General features: G+C 48.8%; 2 protein-coding genes across 7 annotated transcripts; both read left to right on the top strand.

Annotated features, from left to right (window-relative positions):
* The first annotated feature begins 2,683 nt into the window (after window positions 1-2,683).
* Window positions 2,684-6,237, top strand: HEXIM1 (HEXIM P-TEFb complex subunit 1). The gene has a single exon (XM_066363916.1). It carries the CDS (start codon window positions 3,329-3,331, stop codon window positions 4,403-4,405), a length of 1,077 nt encoding a protein of 358 aa, XP_066220013.1. The 5' UTR covers window positions 2,684-3,328; the 3' UTR covers window positions 4,406-6,237.
* A 4,187-nt stretch (window positions 6,238-10,424) lies between these two features.
* HEXIM2 (HEXIM P-TEFb complex subunit 2) lies at window positions 10,425-17,672 on the top strand. Of its 6 annotated transcripts, XM_066363915.1 has the most exons (4): window positions 12,488-12,615; window positions 13,344-13,453; window positions 14,546-14,620; window positions 16,674-17,672. In XM_066363915.1, exon 4 carries the CDS (start codon window positions 16,998-17,000, stop codon window positions 17,466-17,468), a length of 471 nt encoding a protein of 156 aa, XP_066220012.1. In that variant the 5' UTR covers window positions 12,488-12,615; window positions 13,344-13,453; window positions 14,546-14,620; window positions 16,674-16,997; the 3' UTR covers window positions 17,469-17,672. The 6 variants fall into 6 exon arrangements, with proteins under 6 accessions (XP_066220008.1, XP_066220009.1, XP_066220012.1 ...); XM_066363911.1 differs by lacking the exons at window positions 12,488-12,615; window positions 14,546-14,620 and adding an exon at window positions 10,425-11,834; XM_066363912.1 differs by lacking the exons at window positions 12,488-12,615; window positions 14,546-14,620 and adding an exon at window positions 10,425-11,834 and having other exon boundaries at window positions 13,341-13,453.
* The last annotated feature ends 8,682 nt before the right edge of the window (window positions 17,673-26,354 follow it).

Here is a 26,354-nt window from a genome sequence, read left to right as displayed (position 1 = left end):
GAGCCTCCTGCTAGATAGATGAAGAAGCACAGAAGGCAGGCTTTTCGGATGGATGGACCTGAGTTCTTGGAAGCCCAGGGAAGACAGGCTAGCATGGTCATTTCTGAAATATCTGGCTGTGCCCCAGAGGCACTCTTGCTTGCCTCTCTTCCTTTGGACATGCCATCACTACTTTCTCACAGAACCACTCTTGAATTCCCAGAGAAGTCCTTTTTTTTTTTTTTTACAGAGACAGAGAGTCAGAGAGAGGGATAGATAGGGACAGACAGGAATGGAGAGAGATGAGAAGCATCAATCATCAGTTTTTCTTTGCAACGCCTTAGTTCATTGATTGCTTTCTCATATGTGCCTTGACCACGGGCCTTTAGCACACCGAGGAACCCCTTGCTCAAACCAGCAACCTTGGGTCCAAGCTGGTGAGCTTTTTGCTCAAGCCAGATGAGCCCCCGCTCAAGCTGGCGAGCTCAGGGTCTTGAACCTGGGTCCTTGGCATCCCAGTTCGAAGCTCTATCCACTGTGCCACCACCTGGTCAGGCACAAGTCCTTTCTTTGGACATGCTTACGATTCATAGAATGCCCTTCTTCATGCCACTTTGCCTGAAAACGATTCATCCTTCAAAGACAGTTTCCCCCTGAAACCTGTACACAACTCCCAGTTCCTAAGCAGCTTGGCTCACAAACTCCTACAAGGTTCTCATCACCTGCCATTTTGGCTCACTGTGGTTTGGTGGCCTCTCTATACCGTCCATGAGTAGCAGAGATGTTATTCATCAGCCTGCCCTCCTGACAAATCTTTCCTAAATGAAGATATAAGGGCCTGAAATAGGCTGAAGCTGTTACGAATGAAAAGGAACTATATAGAGTTCTTGAGAAAAGAATTTTGTGTTTGTGAAAAATGGCACAGGAGTCACAAAGACCTCCACACTAACCAGACTTGTCACTTAGCTGTCATGTGACCTTGGACAAGTCACTTAATTTCTGACTCTTAAGAGATTTCTTATCTCTAGAATGGAGACAGTAATTCCCATCCTTACTCACTGGGGTTTGATGGGGTCTAATGGTTCTGTGGTAAAAGCACATTACATGGAAAGCGGTTGGAATGTCTGCCATTGCCACTAAGGAAGAAGCAATAAGAATGGGTCACTTGGTGTGTGGCAAGAGGGAGAAGTTAAGATTAAACCGGATTTTAGGCCTAAGTGATCACAGTTTGGGCTATTCCCAGACCCTGTCATTCAGATAGGTACTTGGAATCTGGAGAATTTTCTCAAGAACAAGTCGTCATTGTCAACCCCCCATCCCCACCCCGTGTCTACCCCAACAGTCCTGGATCAAAATCCCCCTGCCCCCGTTTTTGGGCAAGTCTTTCTACTTGGAGGTAGCCTTTAGCTCTGTCTGCTTCCCTCTCAGTGTTGCCCAGAGCCCACTGTGATGAGAGAAGAGAGCCTAGCCTCTGTGGGTAATACCCCCTTTTCTCTCGGTTAGCCAGGGTTGATAATTTAAACTTATCAGCAACAAGATTCATCAGCTGGCCTGTCCCTGTCAGGAAATGCTCCTGGTGGGCTTGGAAGTGAAAAGACCAAGTCAGCCCCAAGAGGCCATTTTCTTCCATAGAAGCTGAGGCCCCGCGAGGTGAGGCCTTCCTGCCCCGGGGTTTCCAGGGAGCCCCAGGAGCACACCCGGTGCTTCAAGAATCCTGGCCCAGGCCAGTGGCTGTGTTGGCCCACCGTTTTGCACCGGTTCCTGCGGCTGCGGCGGAGGCCCTGGAAGGCTACAATTGGGGCTGGGGCTCGGTCACTTCGCCCATAGGTATCAAGGCCAATACGAGGGAGGGCGGACGTCACTCGGGACTCGAACCTGCCTTCTCATCTTCTGAGGCCTACACCAGGTTGCTGTGCTAACGCAGTCACACTGTCCCTTTAAGGCGGCACTTTTTATTCTTCATTTGTTTACTTCTTCGTGCGCTTTTTATTTTTTTACAAAAATGTTCACAATATCCGTCCGCAAACGTCAGTCCCAGGCACTAGCCACACACTTTGAAACCATTTCTATAATCTTAAAGATCAAGACTTACAGCGGTGAGCCAGCATCTCTCTTTATAATATTTAATTTTCTTTTACACTTTAGGGACTACTTTTTAGGAATAAACCATTTTTTTTTTTGCTACAGCTAACACATGTTTATGATCTTCAAAACCCTTCCGCTGAGGACAGAATACGATAACAGGCTTTAAGACGCACCTTTTCATTAAAGTATTCTGTGTAGGTCGTCACAGAACATCGAATCTTCTCATATTCTGGAAACAGAATGGTATGGTCCAGAGCCCGCCCCATCTTCTCTGCAACTGGTCTTCCTTTCTCCACCATATATATGACTCTTAACCAATGGCCGCTCACGTTTCTTCAGCGAGGGCTAAGCAGTGGAGGGAGGTGGCCTGGAGGACGCCCCCTACGCGCCCTAGGGTTGGCTACGTCGCACGACGCGTGAGGACGGTGGGCCCAAAAGATAGAAACTACGAGTCCCAGCTTCCCGCAAAAGGGACTCCGTTACGCATGCGGGTGGGAGGGGCGGACAAGCTTCTATATAAAAGCGGAGCAGAGGGCTAGGACGCAGCAGTTGGAAGTTGGCAGGTGGTGAGGCAGGTTGGGAGGGGAAGTTGAGGGAGGAGGCGGAAGAGGAGCTGTCGGAAGGGGGAGGAGGGAGGGAGGGAGGGAGAGAGGAAAAGAGGAGGAGGCGGAGGAGAACTGAGCTGAGCAGAGCATCGAGCCAAAGGGGAGATGAGTTTGTATGTCCTCGGATGAGGCTCCGGGCCGGCCTAAGGAACTGGGAGCTCGGGTTGGAGCGACACCCGTGGAAGTGGGCGTAGGTGGCTCTGGGACCTTAACCCCTTGTGGATTCTGCGGCAGGGGATTTAACCCTTTGTGGATCAGCTCCTCAGAGAAAGCGTCATCGGATAGTTTTAACCCCTTCGGGGCTGGGTTTAACCCATTGGACTTATCCTCATCTCCCAGTCCACAAATTTCTCCATCGTGGGGGCGTTCTGCGGGGAGACTCGAGGCTGACCCCCTCTGCACATTACGTACTGTTCCTGCTGCTGCTGCTGCACACCCCTGGACCTGCTAGCTGGTCGCGCTGTGACGTTTAACCCTTTATTGACTTGAGCTCCCCCGAGTTGCAATTGGAGTTTGCTGACCGGACGCCAAAGGCATCGCTGCAGAAATTACCGAAGTGGACTCTTGGACATTTTTTTAAAAGAAAAGAAAAACCTTTTTTTCCTCACGGACTTAAAAGCCAAAATTTTTCAAACTTTGAGAAGAGGACTCTGTTAGCCATGGCCGAGCCACTCTTGGAATATCAGCACCGGCCTAAAACTAGCAACTGTACAGGTGCTGATGCTGTCCAGGAAGAGCGGAACCCCGATCGCCCCCCAGGCGCAGAGGAGCGGGTGCCCGAGGAGGACAGTAGGTGGCAATCGAGAGCGTTCCCCCAGTCGGGTGGCTGTCCAGGGCAGGAGGGGGAAGGGAGCCTGGAACCCCAGCCACCTCCTCTGCCGATCCAGGTCTGTCCAGAACCTAGCTGCACGGAAGCAGACGAGAAGGGCCAGAATGGAGACGACTTGTCTGCTGGCGGAGCACCCCCGCCGGCGGCGGAAGGGGAACAGAGGCCTGAGGCTGAACCGCTCGCCCAGCCGTGCCATGACTCCGAGGCCAACAAGTTGAGGGCTCCTGCCGCTGGGAGCGAGGAGTCGTGGAGACAGCAGCAGAGACAGCTGGGCAAGAAAAAACATAGGAGACGCCCCTCAAAGAAGAAGCGGCATTGGAAACCATACTACAAGCTGACCTGGGAGGAGAAGAGAAAGTTCGACGAGAAACAGAGTCTGCGAGCTTCGAGGATTCGAGCCGAGATGTTCGCCAAGGGCCAGCCAGTCGCGCCCTATAACACCACGCAGTTCCTAATGGATGATCACGACCAGGAGGAACCGGATCTCAAAACCGGCTTCTACCCCAAGCGGGCCGCCACCAAATCCGACGACACCAGCGATGAAGAGTTTCTGGAAGAGGCGGGCGAGGAGGATGGGGGGAGCGACGGGATGGGAGGAGACGGCAGTGAGTTCCTGCAGCGGGACTTCTCCGAGACTTACGAGCGGTACCACGCGGAGAGCTTGCAGAATATGAGCAAGCAGGAGCTCATCAAAGAGTACCTGGAGCTGGAGAAGTGCCTCTCGCGCATGGAGGACGAGAATAACCAGCTGCGGCTGGAAAGTAAGAGGCTGGGCGGCGACGACGCGCGTGTGCGGGAGCTGGAGCTGGAGCTGGACCGGCTGCGCGCCGAGAACCTCCAGCTGCTGACGGAGAACGAACTACACCGGCAGCAGGAGCGAGCACCGCTGTCCAAGTTTGGAGACTAGACTGAAACTTTTGGGGGGGTGGGGGGGAAAGGGGACTTTTTACAGTGATGGAATGTAACATTATATACATGTGTATATAAGACAGTGTACCTTTTTATGACACATAATCAGAAGAGAAAATCCCCCAGGCTTTGGTTGGTTTGGTAAATTTAGCTATGATGTAGCTTGTGTGCTTTCTCCCGTTCTTTAATTATGTGAAAGTGAGGGGCGCTTTACTTTTCCTTTTAGAAAAATTTTTATGTGTAATTTGACCAAGTTATAATGCATTTTCTGTTAAAAATCCTCTCCTTAAACGGAGCTATAAGGTGGCCAAATCTGAGAACTATTCAGTTCATTCTAGTTAATAAATTTAATATTTGTAAATGTAACATAGTTTGTGATTTCTAGAACTAATTAAAAATAGTATTGATTTATGCGATTGCATCTTTGGAGGGTAAAGAAACCATTAAATTTGTTAATTTGAAAAAATCTTTAATGAAGGATTTTCAATTAGCCGATCTTCCCCTTGAATGGGTTTTAATGTGCTACAATATCCAGTTCAGGCAAAATATAAAGATTTAAATAGCTTCAAACTTAAGTGTGCTTGCTTTCTAGTGCCTTGGTTTTCTTTCCTGATGTTGGGAGAAATAAACCAGCGTTGGATGTTTGGGGAGTAGAAAGTGGCTACAATCATAAGATTAAAATTTAATTCTGCTTCTCTAGAGCCATTCTAAAGTCTATTAACAAAAATGTAAATCTGATTTGGCTGCTTGTTAAAACAACTGACAACCTCATTTCATCCCTACAAGTAGGTTTTTAGTAATTCTCCACCCCCCACCCCCTTTGAGGCTGGAACAAATTCCTGGATGCCTGGAAGAGGCTCTTGGTAAACCTATTGCTTAGCGCTAGCAATGGTTGGATAACCTTGTGGGGCAGCCCTTTATGTCATTTAGAGATAGGGGATATTGGATTTACAGAGAAAATGACTATTTGGGGCATTCCAAAGACTTAACCTTATGTTCAACACTTAGGTGCTCCCTATACCAAAAAACAAACAAAAACGGAATAGGAGCTGTCCACCTTTCCAAGAGGGTCAAACTAAAATTAGAAATGCCCCACCCACTGCAAATCAAATGTAAAACCTCTGGCTGAAGAGCAAAACTCCTTGGGGCCTGAGTGGGAACCCCTCACATATTCCCTGCTCAACCATTATTCTCAGTCTCCTAAACTGCGCTGATAGCAGCAGTTCTTGGATAGTTCTGCTCGTAAATGCAGGGAGGCCCTGGTAATTTCTGCCCCAAAGTCAAAATAGTAAATTATAAAATTGTTCCCTCCTGTCACTATGGATAACCCAGCCCATCTTCACCTGCCCTGTGTAGTTCCTTAAGGCAACTGCACTACACAAATCACTAGCACAGGGTTTCCTTAACTTGGGGCCTTAGAAACCATAAGGGGCCTTGGGGTCTACAAACCCCATAAAATTATATGTAGACTTATGTTATATGTGCATTTTTCCAGGGAAAAGGTACAAGAGAATCATAAGATTGTCAAATTTGTTGAAGGTTTAAATGCCCCTGCAGGGAAAGAGGAAAAAGCCTCCCATTGCAAAGCTTCCTTTTGCATCTAAATGAAATAATGGAGGTGGCTGGTATTGCAAAGGTGAAATGCATCTTAGGATGGATGCATAAGGAGCGTACACAAATCAATGAATCAAAGGAATTATGCTGGTGGACTGACTCAGAGCCTTCAAAGCTGGACTGAGCTGGCTGTATTCTGGAAGATAGTCCACTGTAGAAAATGTATGATCAGTTTTTCCTTTTGCCTAAAAATTACATTAAATGTCTAACTTGAAATAGTTTTCTTCGTGTTTTTAATACTCCCTCTGCTATGACATCATGCAGTAGTCCCAGAAACCTAGCTGCTTGGTGGAAAGGCAGCAACACTGCCCTCTGGCTTTACGGGACAGAGCAGAAGCCTCATTTTGATTGCACTAGGATGCAGCAGTGATAACCTCTTTAATTTCAGAACCTCTTCTTCATAAGATTGGGATTTATGTATTAGAATCTTGTTTCCCCTACTGTCTTGGAGACTTTATATAAATATAAAATTTATCATCAGAAAAAACAATACATTTTACTCTTGAGAAATACAGTCCAATTTTTAAAAATATACAAATACTTAGTTTTAAGTAACTCATACATTACCTCGGGCTATACAACTTTCTTAATTCTGCTTTCAGGGGCATTGGCATTTTACTATATTTATTGCATTTATATTCTTAGAATGATGAGGTTTGTGTGAAATATGAGTTTCAACACTTTCTACAGTGAAACATTTGACTCTAGCATATTGGTCTTAGGACAGAAGACTCTGAATTACCTATATTTACAGGAATGTGCTGGATGACCCTCAAGTCCACTCTAGCCACTCACTAAAGTCCTCCCTGCCAAACATTTCAAATGTGCAACACAAAAGAGGATGTCTACCACTAGCAATTTCAGTTTGTTCCCTTTATGGAGCCTGGGTATCCAGCCAGGGCAAAGGACTTCCCAAACTTTGAGACAGGTGGATGGACAGCTTAATTCTCCTGAGAGTAAGAAAAACTTTTCTTGGGCTAGCTTATAACATGAAAGAGGATTTTAAGAGATGGGTCCCTTTAGATTTCAGTTTGGAGAAAAAACCAGGGACTTCTAGACTTGTTTAGTTGTGACTAGGTATCTCCAGAGAGGAAACAAAGTCAAAGAACGAGGGTCTCAGTCATACATTTAACATATACCAGCAATGAAATCCTGGATAATCCTTCAAACTCACTGAGCCTCATTCTTCATCAGCAAAATGGGGCTATATTACTTTACATAACTGATATAAGGATTAAAAGAGATAGTACAAAAATGTGCTATACATACAGCAGTTGCCCATTGGATTGGTATTTTAATTTTCACTTCATCCAGTATTTATAAAAATATAAATTTTATATAAATATAAAAATCTTTTGCTTGGGGAAATTAACTAAATATACTTTATCCTATTGACTTCAAAAGTTAGAGAAACAAGAGTGAATCCAGGAAATTTAAAAAGAAAATCCACAACCCAATAGTTTACCTTCAAAGAATCAAGAACTTGCTATATTTAGTCAAACATTAGGTAATACACTACAGGTGTCCCCCTGGTCACTTATACCCAGAATAGCTGGTTACAAATATTTACAACAGTGAGATGGGAAAGTTGGCTGCAATGTTTTTCAACAGCCAGTCTGCCAGAAATTCTAAGCCAGTCCCCAAAAGAGTTAACCACCTTGATGTTTAAGATTATAGACCCAATGATCTTAGTTGAATTGTCTTATGCTCAGGGTGATTTTTGCCTTAGTGGTCCCCAAAATAATTCTATTTCCACCGGTCCCCAGTTGTAAAAGGGTTGAAAACCACTGGGCTAGAGCAAAGATAGTACTTAGGTAAACTTGCATGTGTGGGTTTTAGATTTGACAGGATCATTGGAATAAAATTCCACTTTACTTCTTTCTCACATAAAGTGTCATTGATGCTAGGATGAAAAGTACTTTTTTATTTTTCCGAAGTGAGAAATGGGGGGCAACAGACAGATTCCAGTATATGCCCGACAGGGATCCAACCGGCATGCCCACCAGGAGGCGATGCTCAGCCCCTCTGGGGTGTTGCTCTGCTGCAATCAGAGCCATTCTAGCGCCTGAGGCAGAGGCCACAGAGCCATCCTCAGCGCCCCGGCCATCTTTGCTCCAATGGAAAGCAGCCTTGGCTGTGGGAGGGGCAGAGGGGGGGGGGAAGGGTGGAGAAGCAGATGGGCGTTTCTCCGTGTGCCCTGGCCAGGAATCGAACCCGGGACTTCCACACACCTGGCTGACGCTCTACCGCTGAGCCAACCGGCCAGGGCGAGAAGTAATTTTTAAAAGAAAGAAAATGTCAAATTCAGGACCTGAACACAGTGGGGTCTGCTGGCCAAAGTGTAACCATCATACTTTGCAAATGGAACAAAAATCTATGATCTAGGAGGGAAAGATTCAATCTTTGGCTAATTTTTGCCATTTGTCTTTGAATATTTGGAAAGCTTACTGTATTCCATCTCTTGTTGAAAAAACAAAGGCCGGGTTTAGACAGATCAATGCTGTAGCTCTCACAAATCCTCCTGAATAAACTTTTTGATTTTTTAGAGGCAGTTCAATTATCTAAATTCTTTCAAATGACTGAGAGGCTCTAGCAAACTGTTGGTAAGTCTTCTCAAATAGTGTGATCTTTCAGTACTGCACCAAGAGCAGTTACACTGTTTTACACATTTTTTTTCAGTAAGAGCAAACATTCAGAAGGGAATTGTCAAGACTAATCTGAAGTCATATTCTATTTGACACATTCACTGACTTTGTGTGAAGTGTTAAAAAGCCCTGGGTCTGTAGTGAGCAAAAAGAATATTCCTGAAGGAATATGTGGGAGCTTTAGAGTGCTTCACGCAAAAGAATTTGAGAAAATGATAGCATTGCTACTCTTGTTAGCTACTCAACACAACTTGTCCTAACCTCCAGAGTCAGCGGAGGTTAATTTGAAGTTCGGAAGCCTGCTGTAAACATAGATTTCTGAGTATCTGGATAACTCCAGTGCAACTTTCAGGCAAAGGCAGAAGACCAAACTAGAAAGTGGAAGAGAATGTATAAGATGTTAGTTCTACCTTCTTCTCTAGTTATTACTAAAAGTGTACTTAATAAAACAGCAAACATTTAAACAGCTTAGAGAGAATCATGAGAGCTAACCACAAACAATAAAAAATTGATTAACTGTGGAAATAGTTCAGAGGCAAGCATTCTCACCCTGAAGAGGACTGCTGCCAAGAATCAATAAATCCTGCTCACACAGAGCCACCAGTCCCCAAGAGTTGGTCATCAGGCAAATGTAAAATGCCTGGGGTTTCATGGTAACAACTACTTGGTACCCTGAGACTGACCCTCGGTCAACCTATTCCTATGGGCACCTTTTGTATTGCCATGGCCACATTTCAGTAAGACGGCCTCCCAACTACTCCAAATAACTTGTGAAACAGAAGTTCTAAAGTTCCCAAATTACAAAGTTATAGCAAGTAAATGTTTAGACAGCTACTAAAAAAGTTACTCCTCAAAGTATTTATGAGGAGGCAGCATTGATATAATTTTCAAATTAGGAAACTTAGGCATAACCAATAAATAAAAAATAAAAAAAAGGAAACTGAGGCATATACAGTATAATCTATTGTAGAATGTCAAACTACAAAGCAACTCATCAGAAGGGGGAGAGCTGAAGAGGAAGGTCTGGTTGAACATTAAGCTGAACAACAGACTCAGCAACAAAGCAGCGTGGCCTCATCTTCAGGATTTGGCCTCTACCCAAACCGCTAACCAAGTCAATGGTAGCACACACAGAAATAGAACTTGGAGTTCCTAGCTTCCAGCCGCATGTTTTGTTTAGTAGATAACCAAACTGGTTTTATTCCTAACTTCTCTTATCAAGGAATGGAAAAGCTTATGGGTCAACCTTAGAAAAGGATAAGCTTTCATTTTTATAAATAAGTAACAAATTTCTGCACCTAGTGTTCTCCACTTAGTAAGATCCTAAGAGTTTGGGATCCTCTCCATTAGTCTTGACAGAACTAAAAAGATAATCTTCACAGCCTTCAGTTCCTTTGACTACACTGTTCATAAAATTAGGGGCTATTTTATAGCTTCATATTCATTTTGAAATATCCCAATTTTTGTGAGCAGTATATTTAACTTAACTCCTACCAAGCAGTGTCAGTTTCTCCTAACTTGAAGCTTCCTTTTGATCTAAAGAACAGTGTAAAACAAACATTAACAGAAGCCAAGTCAACCTACAGTATGAAGCAAGGGTACTGAAGCTTCATTTAGGATTAAGTGGTTCAAATTTTGGATTAAGAACTGGAGTCGATGGTGACCGTATCTTTGCAATCCAGTTCTAGACTTTCTCTGAGAATACCTGGCGGGGTGGGGGTGGGGGTGGGGGGAGAACAGTTAAAGCTATTGAACTACCACTCTCGCAACTTTTTAAAAAAAATGTACTTTATTAATAGGAGAAGCAGGGATTCAGTTCTGAAAAACCATTCAAGGTTCTTGATATTAATGCCAAAGGCTTAGAAATTATTTGACCACTTGGAATTACCAATGAGACTTATCACAAGGTACCCTCAAAGAGAAAGCTCACTGCCCAGTCACTTCCCTACTTCAGAATATATCTAGGCATAATTTTAACTTGACTTTTTAGCAAAACAATTATTAAGATAGCCCTGAGCTATAAATCTCCTTGAATTTAGATTTCCAGCAGTAGGAAACAAGATCGCTTAATCTGTGATTACAAAAAAGAATTTCATATCAAACTTCAATCATTAAGAAGCTACTACAGCTGTTAATGTTAACGCTGATTAATTTTTTCACAGCAGGTCTCCCCTACCTCCAAACTCTATCTATGTGAAGTAGCTCCAAACTGCAATTTCTATTTTGGTAACATCTAGGATCTACAGAAGAGATTTCAATTACTTGGAATTTCAAAATAGAAGTTCCCTAGTAACAATGCACCAGTGGCAAATTATTCCATTTGGTTTAGTTTGTGAGAGAAAAGTTCTTTAAACTGGAAAGAATTTGTAGTCTTATAAAGATTACATTGGAATTCGTTCGTTTTTTTCCTCTAGGAGGGCAGACATTTCTCCAAAAGTTTTGGTAGAAGTTATGGCTCGGATTTCAAAATGCAAACAGATGTTCCAGAAGCATCGGAAACGGGCTACTCCCCTTTTATTCCTAGAGCCGTGGCGACTGTAAATTATTTTGTGTCCTAACTCTTTACAGGGCAAAAACCCATATCCCTTTAGTGTCAACTTTCAAGAGAAGTAGCACAGCACACTTTCTGGAGTTTCCCAAAGTGGCTGGCGACGGGCGAGGTCAGGTGGTTCGAGAATGGGCGCTGGATAGGATAAACCTTGAGGACAAGAGCATTCAGATTTCCAAGCATTGGGCTCATGAAGGTTTCTACACACCCGTACCTATCTGGTCCAGGGAAAATTAGTGGTCATTACAATTCGCAGCCCCGGCTGGGAGATGGCCTTGGAATACTGCGAGTAGGGGTGCGGGAGATGGTGGGTACAGCGGGCTCTCCGACTTCGGAGCCTCCAGCTGACAGCCCAGAGAGGGACGCGCGGACAGTGCTGCGACCTCCACCCTCCCCGCGGCGCCAGTCTTTGGAATCTGGCGTCTTCCCCACCTCGCCCGTCGAAGTGAGGGAGGGGCGGGGTCCCGCCACGCTGGGCCTCGCCAACATACCCAGGCCGAATGGGGCTGGGAAAAGAACTTGGCGGAGCTCGGCCGCTCGATCTGCGCCCCCGTGGACCGACAGCAGAAGGGAGTCGTTTCACCTGGTCTCTCCACAACTGGAGTTTCGGGAAACACGCGGTAATTACCCAAGAACCCCACCCTCTATAAGGGGACAAGCTGCGGGACTGCCAGGACGATTTGAGGACCAGGCCCGGCCGGGGACACTCCAACCTTCGCCCTCCCAGACCCCACTTCCCGCCGACTCCCGGCGTCGCCACTTCAGGCAGCCCACTCGGCCCGGCCTCTCCCCACGCCCGGGACCACCCCCCACGGGGTGCTCTCACTGTGCAGCGAGTCCCTCCGCTGCCTCCTCCCAGCCCAAAATGGCGGCGGCGGCGGCGGCCACCGATCCTTCTCGTCGCCTTCCTCTAGGGCGAGGATCCCTCCGCGCCCACAGGCCCTCCCCTTTCAGCCGGATCTATTTTCTGCCTAGTAAAGATTAACGCCATCAATGAACTCTTTAATTGATCATGGAAGGCGGACCCAGTTTCGCTTTCGCAAAACAACGTTGACAAAAAGCGGAATTATTGGCAGACGAGTTGACCAATCAGAGAAGGTAGAGTTGAGCGCGGGACGACTCCCGCGCTAGGGTAGATGGGGTTTGGAGTTCTCAGTGTGTCTGTTGACGTGACAGGATTTTGGTCGCCTCCCCAGGCTAGAAGAACTACAATCCCCAGCAGGCACCGCGCTCTTTGGCTATTCCCCTCCTCCCAACCTTAGTGCCTGAGCAGCTAGACCAGAGAGAGCTGCTGCAACTGCAGCAAGAGGTAGGGCTGAGGCGTTGGGAATTGCACAGACAGGCGATTGCACAGAAAGACACACAGATGTAATCGTGTGCATAGACCTTGACAGCAAATAGGTCAGTTCTGCCTTTGCAAAACCTCTTTACCGAACCATTTCCTATCTTCCAAGAAAACCATCCTTATCAGTTGGATTTTCCTCCCAGCTGCACGTAATGTAAAGATTTCTACCCCTTTCCTCTGTTCCCTGCCCTGAAAGGAACGAGGGAGGCAGCCCAGGGCCCTGTAGATGAAAAGTCCTCAGTCCCAGGCTTAGCTCAGGCCCAGACGTGTTTCTTGAGGCATTGACTAATGACGCCTCGCCTGGGTAGGAGTTGGGGGACTGCAGATAAGACTGAGGCCTCTGGAAAGGATCCCCTCTTGTTGGAGCCACTGACCTAACTAACCCCCTCCGAGTCCCCCAGGTCATTGCTGTATTTATAGTGGCCTCCCCAGGCACTCGCCTTTCCCACCTTAGTTGTTAGGGGAACAAAGCTTAGTCCTCCATTCCTGGTTGCCAGCCTGGGCCTCAGTGACTTCCAGGAGAACAGTCTAGGATAAAGCCTGGCCCTGGGGCCTGAGAAACAGGACTGGGAAGATGGCTTCTGAATCCCATTTGGCCCCTTGCTGGCTGGAGGTGTGAAAAGCAGGGTGTGGAGGCAGCCTTCAGGGCCTTCATTTGGAAACGAGGGTGTGCAGGTCTGGTGCTACAAAATGGCTGCTGCTGCCTTGGTGAAAAACCCCTGGGCAGCCAGTCTTCCTGAGAATTCTCCTTCAGGACTTGGGTTTCTGTTGTTATTTAAAGCAGGTGTCACTAGTTAAAGGCATCTGCTGAGAAAGTTGGAGCAGAAGAAGGTGGCCACTTTGAACCAGACCAACTGTAATACAGAGTCACCAGCAGCCCTGGAGGAGGCCAAGGTAAGCCTCACCCTCCCACCCCCTGAGTGCCCTGAACATGGAGCCTGCTCTCTGTGATCCTGGCTTCTTGTCTCACATGTGTTGGCAGATTTGGAAAACCAGTATTTTTTTTTTAAGAGTTTATTTGTTGATTTTAGAGAGAGGGGAGAGAGACAGACAGAGAAGCTGGAAGCATCAACTCATAGTAGTTGCTTCTCTTATGTGCCTTGACCAGACAAGCCTGGGGTTTCGAACCAGCAACCTCAGCATTCCAGATCAGCTTCAGCATTCTAGGTCGATGCTTTATCCACTGTGCCACCACAGGTCAGGCGGAAAACCAGTATTTTTAAGTGAGTCCCTACAGATGTTAAATCTGTGCTATCTCATGACATCCTAGTACCCCTTCAAGGCAGGACTTAGTATTCCCGTTTCACAGAAGCTAAGGTTCTGAGAGCTGAAATACCTTTTCTAGATTCATGCAGCCAGCAGCAGTCAGGGATTAAACTTAGGCCCTCTGACAACAGAACCCTGACTTGCATGTTGTCCAGGCTGAGAGCCAAGACTAAGCAGGGAAACAAGTTTAAACAATTGGTTCATATTTGAGATGGGGTCAGGGGTAGGATAACACCCAGGAAAGATGGACAGATTGTATCAGGCCATCAGAATGTCACCTTCTGATCTGGCAGCAGGTGCCCAAACCCTCCCAGCCCATGCTGTTTCTCACTGTCCCCATCTTGCTCATTCTTCACCCTAGCCCACAGCTCCCTATTGGTGAAGAGCGAACTCAGCTCCTGTGACTCACCCTACCTAGCCACTTCCAGTGTTTCCTGGGTTTATTTAATTTGGACTTCATGGCATGCCAGGGCTAGAAGGTTCAGAGAAGGCAACTGACTCACCTAGGTCATATCACTTACCTATAATACGTAGTGGTAACAGTGGGAGAAAGACAAGCCTTGAGGCGGAGGCAGCATGTGGGGCTGAGGGGCAGAGCTGGCTTGGGTGCAGGGAAAGATCATGAGGGAGCAGTTGCTGAGGGTTGGGAGCAGGTGAATTGTTGAGCACACAGAAACAAGCCACCCTGCCTCCGAGTTCCAGCAGCCTGTCTCTTCCCAGGTGGGGCAGAGCTGTCTCATTTGGCCTAAGACTGATGGAGGCACGGCTTATCACTCTTAATGGATCTCCCTGCAGGTGAACCAACAATACAACATAACACATTCATGCACACACACACTCCAACATACCGTCAGTCTCCAAAAATGCATGTAACATACCTCCAGCTCTTACAGGGCTGCATACATCCCCCAGTACCTACCCTGTGCTTGTGTGGACCCTGGCCAGATAGCTTGGTCGGTTAGAGCATTGTTCTGAGGTACAGAGTTTGCTGGTTTGACCCCCGATCAGACCACATATAGGAACAGATAGATGTTTCTCTCCCCCTCCTCCTCCCTCTCCTTCTCCCTCCCCTCCTTCCTCCCCCTCTTTTCCTTTCTCCCTCTCCCCTTCCCTCTTTCCCTCTTCCTCTCTCTTTTTAAAATCAATAAATTTTAAACAAATTAATAATAATAAATAAAACAACATATCAGTGGTAGTAGTTATTATTAGAATTCCCCAAACCACAAACTTAGAGCAACTCATTCCCCATTCCCCACTCAGTACTTCCACCCTCACCATGACCGATAACCAGATGCCCTGAACATACACTCTCTGGACAGAATTCTCTGCACCTTTTGGATAAGCTCTAGAATTCTCCTAGCTGCACACTGTAGGTTGCTGACCTTTCCTGCTCCTCACATAGACAAACAATACCAAGTTTTGCCTGAAATAAATGCACTCCATCTTCCTCGCTCTAGAATGACAGAAAGGAGAGTCTTGTGTTCTAATTATCTTCTGGATCCTCCACTCTTATGGGCTTATGTCATGTTACATATATTTATTAAGCACTCACCTTGGACCATGTATAGGGACATGGTGAACTGAACAGACAAGACAGGAAGACAGATGGCAAATGGAAAATGCAATGTGGGATGTTAAGTGTGTCACGTGATAGGGAATCAGTGGGAAGGGGGAAGGGGGGACTACTTTAGATAAGGTGGTCATGGAGGGCCTTTTTGAAGAAGTGACATTGGAACAAAGCCCTAGGGATGAGAAAGAGTCAGTTACCCAAATAGCTGGAAGCAGGATCAGCTACATAACTTGTGGGGTTCAGTGCAAAGGGCTCTTTATTTACAAATTTTTAAGAAGTTCAAGATAACCTGGCCTGTGGTTGTGCAGGAGATAGAACATCGATGTGGAACACTGAGGTTGCCAGTTTGAAAACCTGGGCCTGCCTGTTCAAGGCACATACAACAGTCAATCAGTGAACAACTAAAGTGAAGCAACTATGAGTTGGTACTTCTTACTCCCCATCCCTCCCTTGCCTCTCTCTGTAAAATCAATAAATAAGGTGACAGAAGACAATTGATGAGTATGCAACATAATTAAATGTCAAAATAACCTGGAGATATTTTCTCTGAACATATATACCCTGATTTATTAATGTCACCCCCCCAAATCAATAAATAAAATAAAATCTTATTTTTTTAGAGAGAGGAAGGGAATGAGATGAGAAGCATCAACTCGTAGTTGTGGCACCTTAGTTGTTCATTGATTGCTTTCTCATATGTGCCTTGACCGAGGATTCTAGCTAAGCCAGTGACCCCTTGCTCCGGCCAGCAACCTTGGGCTTCAAGCCAGCGACCTTTGGGCTCCAGCCAGCGACCATGGGGTCATGTCTAGGACCCCATACTCAAGCCAGTGACCCCACGCTTAGCTGGTGAGCCCATGCTCAGGCCGGCGACCTCAGGGTTTCAAATCCAGGACCTCAGTGTGCCAAGTCGACGCTCTATCTACTGTGCCACCACCAGTCAGGCTCAATAAATAAAATCTTTAAAAAGAAATTGAAGAAGTTCAAGACAATGACAACAGAGTATTAAGCAAAGCATGGGACCTTTCTGATGGGGAGGGGCATTGAAATTACCGCGTGAAAAGCACAGGTGAAATTTCTGCTCTGGCTGTGAGTTTGCTTGGGGCCGTCGGGGGCAGACAGTAGACAGGTAAGCCATAAACAAACATGGTTGCAGAAGGGTGAGAGCTAGAGAGGGGACCAGGTTAGCTGGGTGTGGGAAGGTCAGCTTCGGGTAGGGGCAGCGGAGGGGACGGACAGGCTGGCTGTGATCCATCCATTCTCATGTTCTCTCTTCAGATCTCTGGCTCTTCTGAGAGCCCAGAAACACCCCCTGAGCCTCATGACCCTGGCGGTTCCCTGCCCCTGACACCCGGGAGAGAAAGCTACTCAGAGGAGGACGATCCTTCCGGGGCTGGTGGTGGCCTGGGCAGGAATAGCAGGGGTCCCAGGACCCAGAGCCCAAGGGGCTACTCCGTGGAGGCAGTGCTGGGCCGGAAGAAGCACCGCCGGCGGCCTTCAAAGCGCAAGCGGCACTGGCGACCCTATCTGGAGCTGAGCTGGGCCGAGAAGCAGCAGCGGGATGAGAGGCAGAGCCAGAGGGCCTCCCGGGTGCGAGAGGAGATGTTCGCCAAGGGCCAGCCTCTGGCCCCCTACAACACCACCCAGTTCCTGATGAATGACCGAGACCCTGAGGAGCCTGACCTGGACGTGCCCCTTGGGCCCTCGCACCCAGACTCCAGCGGGGGCAGTGAGGCAGGGGACAGCGACGGGCGGCGCCAGGCTCACGGGGAGTTCCAGCAGAGGGATTTCTCAGAGGCCTATGAGCGCTACCACACTGAGAGACTGCAGGGCCGCAGCAAGCAGGAGTTGGTGCAGGACTACCTGGACCTGGAGCGGAGGCTGTCGCAGGCCGAGGAGGAGACCCGGAGGCTGCAGCAGCTGCGGGGGTGCGCCGGCCGACAGTCCTGTCGCCAGGTTGAGGAGCTGGCTGCCGAGGTCGAGAGGCTCCGCACGGAGAACCAGCGGCTTCGGCAGGAAAATGAGATGTGGAACCGCGAGGGCAGCCTTGGCGGTGGGACACCAGGCACCTAGGGGTGCCCCATTCGGGGTAGCCCAAGCAGACAGTTCCATTTCAGGCGCACTCAGGCCAGCTGGGTCTCAAGGTGGCAGGTGGCAGATGACAACCCCTTTCAGCACTCCTGTGCCCCCTGAGAACAGCTTAAGTTCCCCTCTGTTGTTTCCATAATTTGTTCTTTGATGTCATATTATTTTTCACAAAGAAAATAAATGGTTTTGGTGCAGTTAAAAGCAAGTGGCTAGGATTGATTTCACTAGGGCTCTGAGATTCAAAGCACATTCTAGGACCTGGCCAGGTAGCTCAGTTGGTTAGAGCGTTGTCCTGATACACCAAGGTTGCTGGTTTGATCCCCGGTCAGGGCACATACAAGAATCAACCAATGAATGCATAAATGAGTGGAACAACAAATCAATGGTTCTCTCGCTCTCCTTTCCTCTCTCTCTAAAACCAGTAAAAACATTTTTTTTAAAAAAGCACATTCATACCAGAGAGGTTTGGGACTTGGGGTTCCAGTGCTCCTTGCCCCAAGCTCAGGAGGACAGCAGACCTCTGCACTGGGGACCTGTCAGGATCTCCGGGATGCCTGCATTCTGCTCCATGTGTTGGGGGCGGTCAGACTGCCCTGAAGGTTTTATAGAGGGGGATACAGAGTTCAGTTGGAGCCAGATTTAAGATAATCAGGTTGCTGAGAGGAGCCGGGAGCTTCCCCAGGGGAGAGAGGGCTGGGACGTTAGAAGGCCCAAGTCTGGCCCTGGCCGGTTGGCTCAGCGGTAGAGCGTCGGCCTAGCGTGCGGAGGACCCGGGTTCGATTCCCGGCCAGGGCACATAGGAGAAGCGCCCATTTGCTTCTCCACCCCTCTGCCGTGCCTTCCTCTCTGTCTCTCTCTTCCCCTCCCGCAGCCAAGGCTCCATTGGAGCAAAGATGGCCCGGGCGCTAAGGATGGCTCTGTGGCCTCTGCCCCAGGCGCTAGAGTGGCTCTGGTCGCAACATGGTGACGCCCAGGATGGGCAGAGCATCGTCCCATGGTGGGCGTGCCGGGTGGATCCCGGTCCAGCGCATGCGGGAGTCTGTCTGACTGTCTCTCCCTGTTTCCAGCTTCAGAAAAATGCAAAAAAAAAAAAAAAAAAAAAGAAGGCCCAAGTCCAGGAGCTCCCTCAGGGTTTGTTCCCAGGCTCCCTGTATTCTCCTGGTCTGCCCCACAGTGCACAGGGCCGGGCTAGGGGAGGTCTGGGTGCTGCATGTCTCCTTGTCCTTGATAGTCTCTCATCCGCTATCTCCCAGCTAAGGGCTGAACAGAACGTTAGTCATTCCTTTGCCCTCTTCCCTTCTGAAAGGATACTTAGAAGTAAGGATTCAAGGGAAGTTTTCTCCTGATGGCAAATCAGCCCGAGAGGCAGAGGGGACAGTGAATCCTTAGTAGAGCTGGTGGCCTGGCTTTCCTGGTGCCCTCCGTGTATCTGTGCATCCTGTTCCTCTTAGCCTAATTACTTACACATAGTTAATTCCCTCGGAGGTGAGCCCCTCACCTGCCTGCACATAATCGAGCTGAGTCAGCCTGGATGATGCAGATCCCACCAACACGCCAGCAGTATTGGGCTCCGACACGAGCTGACCCCCCTCGGTCAGACCCACACTTCCCCAGACACCAGGCTCTCTTCCATCACCCTCCCAGCGTCCTTGTTGGCCCGCAGAGTCTCAGGCTGTGGTGCTGGAAGGGAAGTTGGTCAAATCACCAGTGAGCCTGTGTTGGCTCTACCACCGTGCGCAAGGAGGGGTGGAGATCTGGCTTAGCTTCCATTCCAGGAAGGCTCACTGGGCAAGAGAAGGGCTCAGCCCTGGGACCTGCTTGATGGAAATGTTGATGAACCCTGTGTGTTGCCAGGACAAATTTCATTCCTGCCTGCCACACCCAGGCCTCACTAGCATCTTCTGTGATGAAGCAAGGCAAGAAAGGATTCTAGGAAGGGTTGAGTTTTAAGAGAAAACAAAATCTCCCATTCCTATGGGCTCTGTCCCTGGAACCCTGGACCATGACTTCAGCCCCCTTCCATTTATCTGGGACAGCTTTATCAGGAAGGGCCAGAGGAATGACTGTCCCTACTTCACAGATGAGAAACCCAAGGCTCAGAGAGGCAGTGGCTTTTGGGACTTAAGGAATGCTGATCCAGGCCTACCTACCCCTGTCGGGTGCTAGCCAGGGACCCACAGGCCCCTGGACAGGCTGGGCAGCCTCCCTGATGCTGCACTCCTCAGCATGGGGCAGGGGAAGGGAACGGCCTTGCACCAGGACCAGGCTGTCCATCTGGAGGGGCGTGAGTGTGTGTTGTGAGTGTTAGTCACTACTACAGAAGGGAAGAGAAGATTCCAGAGGGCTGCTGGAGTGTGGGGGGATGGGAATGGGTGCTGGGGGATAGGTGTGGGGGTGTGTCTGGAGGTGCTACACACGGGAGGGCATAGGTGAGAAGTTCAGTCCTGCTTGGCCCAGAAGCTGAGGAGTCAGGAGACCGGAAAGCCACCAGCTGGTCCTCTCTACCCTCAACACACACTCACACACACACATACACACACACACACATACACACACACACACACTCAATGGCTGAGGGCTCTTGGTCAGGGCTGTACGAAAGTGGGTTAATATTCCCAAGGCTGGTGGGGGGCAGGATGGCGCAAGAAGAAAACAGGAGAAGGGTGTGAGCTGGATAAGTGTCAGGAGGGGCCAAAAGGGCTTAGTGAAGAAGAGTCTATGTCACCCCTTTCCCCAGATGGTTCCCCGACCTCAGTGCCCACCCTCACCCCACCCCAGTGGAACTGGAGACTCTCCAGGCTCAGTTCTGGGGAGAGGCGGCTCAGCTGCAGGTGGTGGCCGGCCCAGGGTCATTGTGCCTCCCCCCTTTCCCTCCCCACTGCCTGGTTCTTAGGCCCGTGCTTCTCATCCTCCACAGCGATGTACGCTCCAATTTCCAGCCCCCACCTCCAACGCACATCTCCTCTTCAGCTGGGAAGGTGGGCTTGGGCACAATCCCCTCCGTTCCCCAGGCCATTCCAGAGCAAATGCCCGTGCCTTACTTCTCTTGTGCCCAGTAGCTTTCCAGCACTTGCCTAGTCACCTGGGCCAGGGGTGGAATGCCCAGAGAGGCAGATATATCACGGGAGTGATTTCAGAAGCTTCCCACCACCCCTGCGTACCCTGGCCTGGGGCCCTCCTTTCTTCCTCATCCATGACTCCCCCACCTCATGTGGAAACTCCTGTGTCCAGTGGACAGACCCTCCCTGCAACGGGGTCAGGGAATGAGGAGAGGTAGTCGGGGTGGGCGGAGGGGGCAGGAAGAAGCTGCCAGGGAGTGGGGCAGGGGGTCTGAAGTGAAGTAATTCAGTATGAGGAAAGAGGGTGGCTAGGTCCCATTGCCTCTGTTGGGTGCAGGCAAGGATGGCACTGTCCCTTTAAGTGGGGGTGCCAGTCAATGTCCTCCCCCAGCCAACCCAATTCATGGGTACACTGAGCATGTGCAGGAGCTGTGCAAGCGGAGGGGAGGGAAGTAGGGGGATAGATTCCGGAGGGAACTCCTCACCCCCCTACTTCCTGTAGCTGCCCCACTCTCCTTCCTGGGTGTGACAAAGGAGCCATGGTGCTCCCCTAATCCCTTCCCCCACCCCAGACCCTGGGGGGGGGCTGCCCTCTAGGGGTGCTGGGGCCTGCAAGGGGTGATGGGCAAGCCCCCTCTGCCCTGGGGATTCTCAGGCAGCCCCTGCTGCCCAGAGGTGGCACACATATAGCCCAGTGGCATCCTCACTTCCTTGGTGTAGGCAGTGGGTAATCTTCCCACCACTTAACATGGTCGATTTCATTCCTTTGGTGCCAGAGTTTTTAAAAGATCTATATACCCGTGATGACACTGTGCTCTGAAAATTAAAAACAGCTAAAAGGATGAGGTCCCTGCCCCCACCCCCAGGAGCTTCCAGTCTAAAGTCTGAGAGGAAACAAACAGCTCCGAGGCTGGATGGAGCTGCCAAATCCTCCCCGCCTCACACTGCAGCCCTCTTCCCCCTTCCCTCCCCCACCTGGCACTTGCCCACTCTTCTTGTTTCTTCAAAATCTTAGCCACAGGTACCCTTTTTTAAAATTGAGGTGAAATTCACCTAACGTGGAATTAACTATTTTAAAGCGAACAATTCCGTGGCATTTAGAACACTGGCAGTGTGTGCAGATGCCACCTCTATCTCGTTTCAGCAATATCATCCTGAAAGGAAACCTCATCCCTATTAAGCAGTAAATCCCCACTCTTGCCTTTCTCCAGTACAGGGAACCACTGATCTGCCTCTTGTCTCTATGGATTCACTTACATAGTCTGGTGGTAGAGCCAAGAAGGAGAGAATGGTCTCTTGGGGTCTGTATCAGAAAAACACAGGTTCCCTGAGGGCCTGTGGGGAGGGGGCATTAGACCAGTAAGTAGTCTCTAGACCAGGAGTCCCCAAACTACAGCCCGCGGGCCACATGCGGCCCCCTGAGGCCATTTATCCGGCCCCCACCGCACTTCGGAAGGGGCACCTCTTTCATTGGTGGTCAGTGAGAGGAGCATAGTTCCCATTGAAATACTGGTCAGTTTGTTGATTTAAATTTACTTGTTCTTTATTTTAAATATTGTATTTGTTCCTGTTTTGTTTTTTTACTTTAAAATAAGATATGTGCAGTGTGCATAGGGATTTGTTCATAGTTTTTTTATAGTCCGGCCCTCCAACGGTCTGAGGGACAGTGAACTGGCCCCCTGTGTAAAAAGTTTGGGGACCCCTGCTCTAGACCTGTGATCTACCCCTGTTCTGGTCAGGATCCTGGGCCCTCCAGCCCTATCCCTGGCCAGAGGGCTGCTATCTGGGATTGTGTTACCTGGCCTGAAAAATATAACACTTCTTTGGTCCTCTTGGCTCCTCCCTGCCAGGTCCAGGCAGTCAAGGTGACCTAGGGGACATACTGTGGGGTTTGGGTCAGAGGCATGAGATGAAGAAACGTCAGCTTAGAGAGGTTGAGAAACTTGCCGAAGGTCACACAATGCCTTTAGCAACTGGTTCTGAGGTTCTGATTGTATTTGAGCTCTTGAGGCTCTTCTGTCTTCGAAGAGATAAATAAGGTAAGGATTTAGCAGAGTCAGCCGCGTAGGAGGTGCTCTCAAAAGGAAGCAGTCATAAGTTTACTAGTCCCAGGGCACTGCATGGTCGTGAAGTGAAACTAGCTCCATCCCAGGGTGCTTTGTGGGAGTTCCTCTGACCTTCCCTTCCTTATCTTTTGGAGCGGGTTTCTGTCTTGCCCTCTCTACTGGCCTCCCTAGAAGAACAGCTTTTGTGGGGGTAGAAGGGGCTGCCTGGACCCGAACCCTTAGGGGAGGTGGGCCTGGAAAGTGTGGCTCCTCCTCCCCCAAAGAAGGAGATGTTATTTGTTGCCTTCACGTGGGGCTCAGTTCTCCCGTTTCTCCATGGCTGAACGTTCACCCCTGCCCTCCACACAGAAAGGCCTTTGTGGACCCCGGGCCTGGAGAGGACGGAACAGGCTTTGCCTGGCAGGGGGACAGGCTTCGCAGCTGTTCCCAGTTGGCCGCTGTGAACTGGCTGCCTGTGGGCAAGAACATTCCAGAAACCACCTGTCCCAGAGATCCTCCCTGGACTCCATCCAAGCTGGGACACCCGGATCAGTCCTCAAGGCATCTGCTCGTCCTGCCTCAGGACAACCAGATGGGCCCCCTCTCCTGCTTCATCCTCACCCCAGTGTCTGTGAGCAGAAGTTCCCAAGGAGACTAAGTTGTGAGGGGGACATTATGAGCCACATGGACGTCCAGAGCCCACCTCTGCCGCAGCCCATCATTCCACAAAGAAGGAAGGGCAAGGGCTCTCCTGGGGCCCATAATCTCCTGGGGCTCTTATTCTTTCTAGCTCCCTCCCTGGGGTTCTCTTCAGTCACACGCAGTCAGCCATAGCCATTCGGATTCCTTTCCCACAGGCTGAGGACGGGGAGCTGCAGGCGCCCTCACAAGAGCACAGGAGACCAGCCCTGTGGCTAGCCGGCTCCCTCTCTTACAGTGGGTCCTCAGGTCCACCGTCCTTTCCAGCTAGACCTTCCTTTCTTTGCTTCCCAGTCGCAGACTCTTGGGCCTTTAAAATAGAGGATCTTCTTCCTTTGGGCCCCTGGACCAACTGTCCTTACTTATAATTCACATCAGCTATGCCTGTAGCCAGAGGCACTGCCCCTCCTTGGACGCACCCCACTCCCAGGATCCCCCCTGAACAACTTATGCTTCCCTGGCCTCCCTGGGCAGCACTCCTCAGCTACCCTCTCTCCTCCCTCCTTCCCTGGGCTCCAGATGCTTCAGGGCTTTTGTTTTAATCCCTCAAATGGCTACACGAGTGTGGTCTTGACGCTATATTTTGAAATTCCATGTTTATGATAAACTACCTTCACATATGCATTTGTGAGTTTTCTATTCCATCAGTTGTCTATCTCATTTATTCATAAACCAATCACATTAAAAGTGATTAGAGTTGCATATATATGCTTTAATATCTGACAGCTCTATTCTCTCTCATAACCCTTCTTTTACTAAAGATTACTGAATATTCTTAGATTTAAATTTTTTCTTTTCTGTTTCTAAACGTTTATTTATTTATTTATTTATTTATTTATATTTTTTTGTGACAGAGACAGAGAGAGTCAGAGAGAGGGACAGATAGGGATAGACAGACAGGAAGGGAGACAGATGAGAAGCATCAATTCTTTGTCGCGGCACCTTAGTTGTTCATTGATTGCTTTCTCATATGTGCCTTGACCAGGGGCTACAGCAGATCAAGTGACCCCTTGCTCAAGCCAGCAATCTTGGGGTCAAGCTGGTGAGTTTTGCTCAAACCAGATGAGCCCACGCTCAAGCTGGCGACCTCGGGGTCTCGAACCTGGGTCTTCTGTGTCCCAGTCTGATGCTCTATTCACTGCGCCACTGCCTGGTCAGGCTCATTTATTATTTTTAATGAGAGAAGAAGGGGTTCACACACACACGAACATTGATCGACTCCTGTATGTGCCGTGACCGGGGATCGAACCAGCAACCTCTGTGCTTCAGGATGATGCTCTAACCAACCGAGCCATCTGGCCAGGGCTAAACATTTTTCTAGAGTACATTCAAAAGCAGCTTGTTCGGATTTCTTCCCCAAAGCATATCTTTACATCTTTTAAAAAGCTATTTATTTATTTATGGTTTTTAGAGAGAGAGAAGAAGGGAGAGAGAGAAACATTGATTTGTTGTTTCACTTATTCGTGCATTCATTGATTGATTCTTGTATGTGCCCTGACCGGGGATAGAATCTGCAACCGTGGCATATGGGGCAGATGCCCTAACCAACTGAGCTACCCAGCCAGGGCTATCTTTATATCTTCATGTGTGTGTTATGAGCTGTTGAGTCAGCTCCAGCTCCTGGCGCCCCTGTGAATGTGGGATGTCTCCAATGTCCTGTCCTCAACAATCCCGCTCAGCTCCTGTAGACTCATACCTATGGCTTCTTTTATGGAGTCAATCTATCTCATTTTCCTGCTGCCTTCTATTTTCCCCAGTATTATTGTCTAAAGAACCCTGCCTTCTCATGTTGTGCCCTAAGTAGGACAGCTTCGGTTTTGTCATTTTGGCCTCCAGCAATGTTTCAGGCTTCATTTGCTCTAAGACCTACTTGTCCATTTTTGCGGCGGTCCAGGGTATCTGTAGAACTCTCCTATAATACTATATTAAATGAATATTCTTTTTCCTATAAGCCTTCTTCACTGTCCAACTTTTACATCCATACATAGTGATTGGGAATAGAAGGATGTGGATGATCTGAGCCTGGTCTCTAATGACACATATTTCTTTACTTTTTATCTACATGTAAAGATACAGATAATTAGATCTGCGGATATAGACAGAGTATTTTGAAAGGGAACATGTGAGAGATTTCTAGATGCTACCTATCTTTAGGCTGGATTAAAGAGCTTCGTAAATCTGTGACTCTGCCTCATATTCTTTCACCATGTTTAGGTGTACAGTGAATGGCATTAAGTGCACTGACGTTGTTGTGCAACTATTGCCACAATCCATCTTTGGAACCTGTTCCTTTTCATCTTCCTAAACTGAGACTGTACTCATTAAACAGTAATTCACCATCCCCTCCCCCTCAGTCCTGGACAGAGACCATTCTTCTTTTCTAGAAGCTATTGATATGATTGTGTCCCTGCCTGCTTGCCATCCAGCTGGAATCCAGGTTCCCTCTCTTTGCAGAAATCCTTTGTTCAGTAAATTATTGCTTCTCAACTTGATTGCCTATTGAAATCACCCAGGAATGATTTTTAAAGTTCTGGTGTCTGGGTGTCGCCTTCAGAAATCCTGATTTAAGTCTGGGGTGCAGCCTTGGGCATCGGAGCTGTTAAGGTTCCCTAGGGGATGCTTCTGTACAGCAGAGTTGAGAACCAGAGTTCTAAGAGCTGCAAACATTCTCTGCCCAGCATGTGTGGCCCGGAGGCCCCTGTGTGGGCGCCTCTCCTCTGCCACATCTATCTGAGGACTCTCAGGTAAAATGACCACTAGTGTGCCGATGGCAGACAGGGGGTCTGGGTGTTCGGGGAGCCTTGATGGCCAGATCAGGGGACGGGCAGAGCTCAAGTAAAAGAGGAAGGAAGAATTTTTAAACCAATCAGCTGGGGGTCAAACTACCTCTGGAAACTCCCAACCTCCATTGCTGGTTGTACCGGGGCACATGAGGAAGGGCAGGAGGTGCGACCAGAAGCATGCTGAGGGCCCCTCCAGGAGTCAGATCCGAAATTCTGCTGGATAAAGATGCTGCTTCATTGCCACAGCAGCAGCAGCCCCCGCACACGCAGTGTGTGCGTGATAAT

Source organism: Saccopteryx leptura, chromosome 2 (genome assembly GCF_036850995.1).
Source record: "Saccopteryx leptura isolate mSacLep1 chromosome 2, mSacLep1_pri_phased_curated, whole genome shotgun sequence".
NCBI lineage: Eukaryota > Metazoa > Chordata > Mammalia > Chiroptera > Emballonuridae > Saccopteryx > Saccopteryx leptura.
The sequence above is the reverse complement of the archived record's forward strand: the minus strand, read 5'-3'. Positions and strand labels throughout refer to the sequence as shown.

Coding starts and splice junctions, on each gene's coding strand:
- HEXIM2 (XM_066363911.1), top strand. CDS start 16,998: ATGTTCGCCAAGGGCCAGCCTCTGGCCCCCTACAACACCACCCAGTTC.
- HEXIM1 (XM_066363916.1), top strand. CDS start 3,329: ATGGCCGAGCCACTCTTGGAATATCAGCACCGGCCTAAAACTAGCAAC.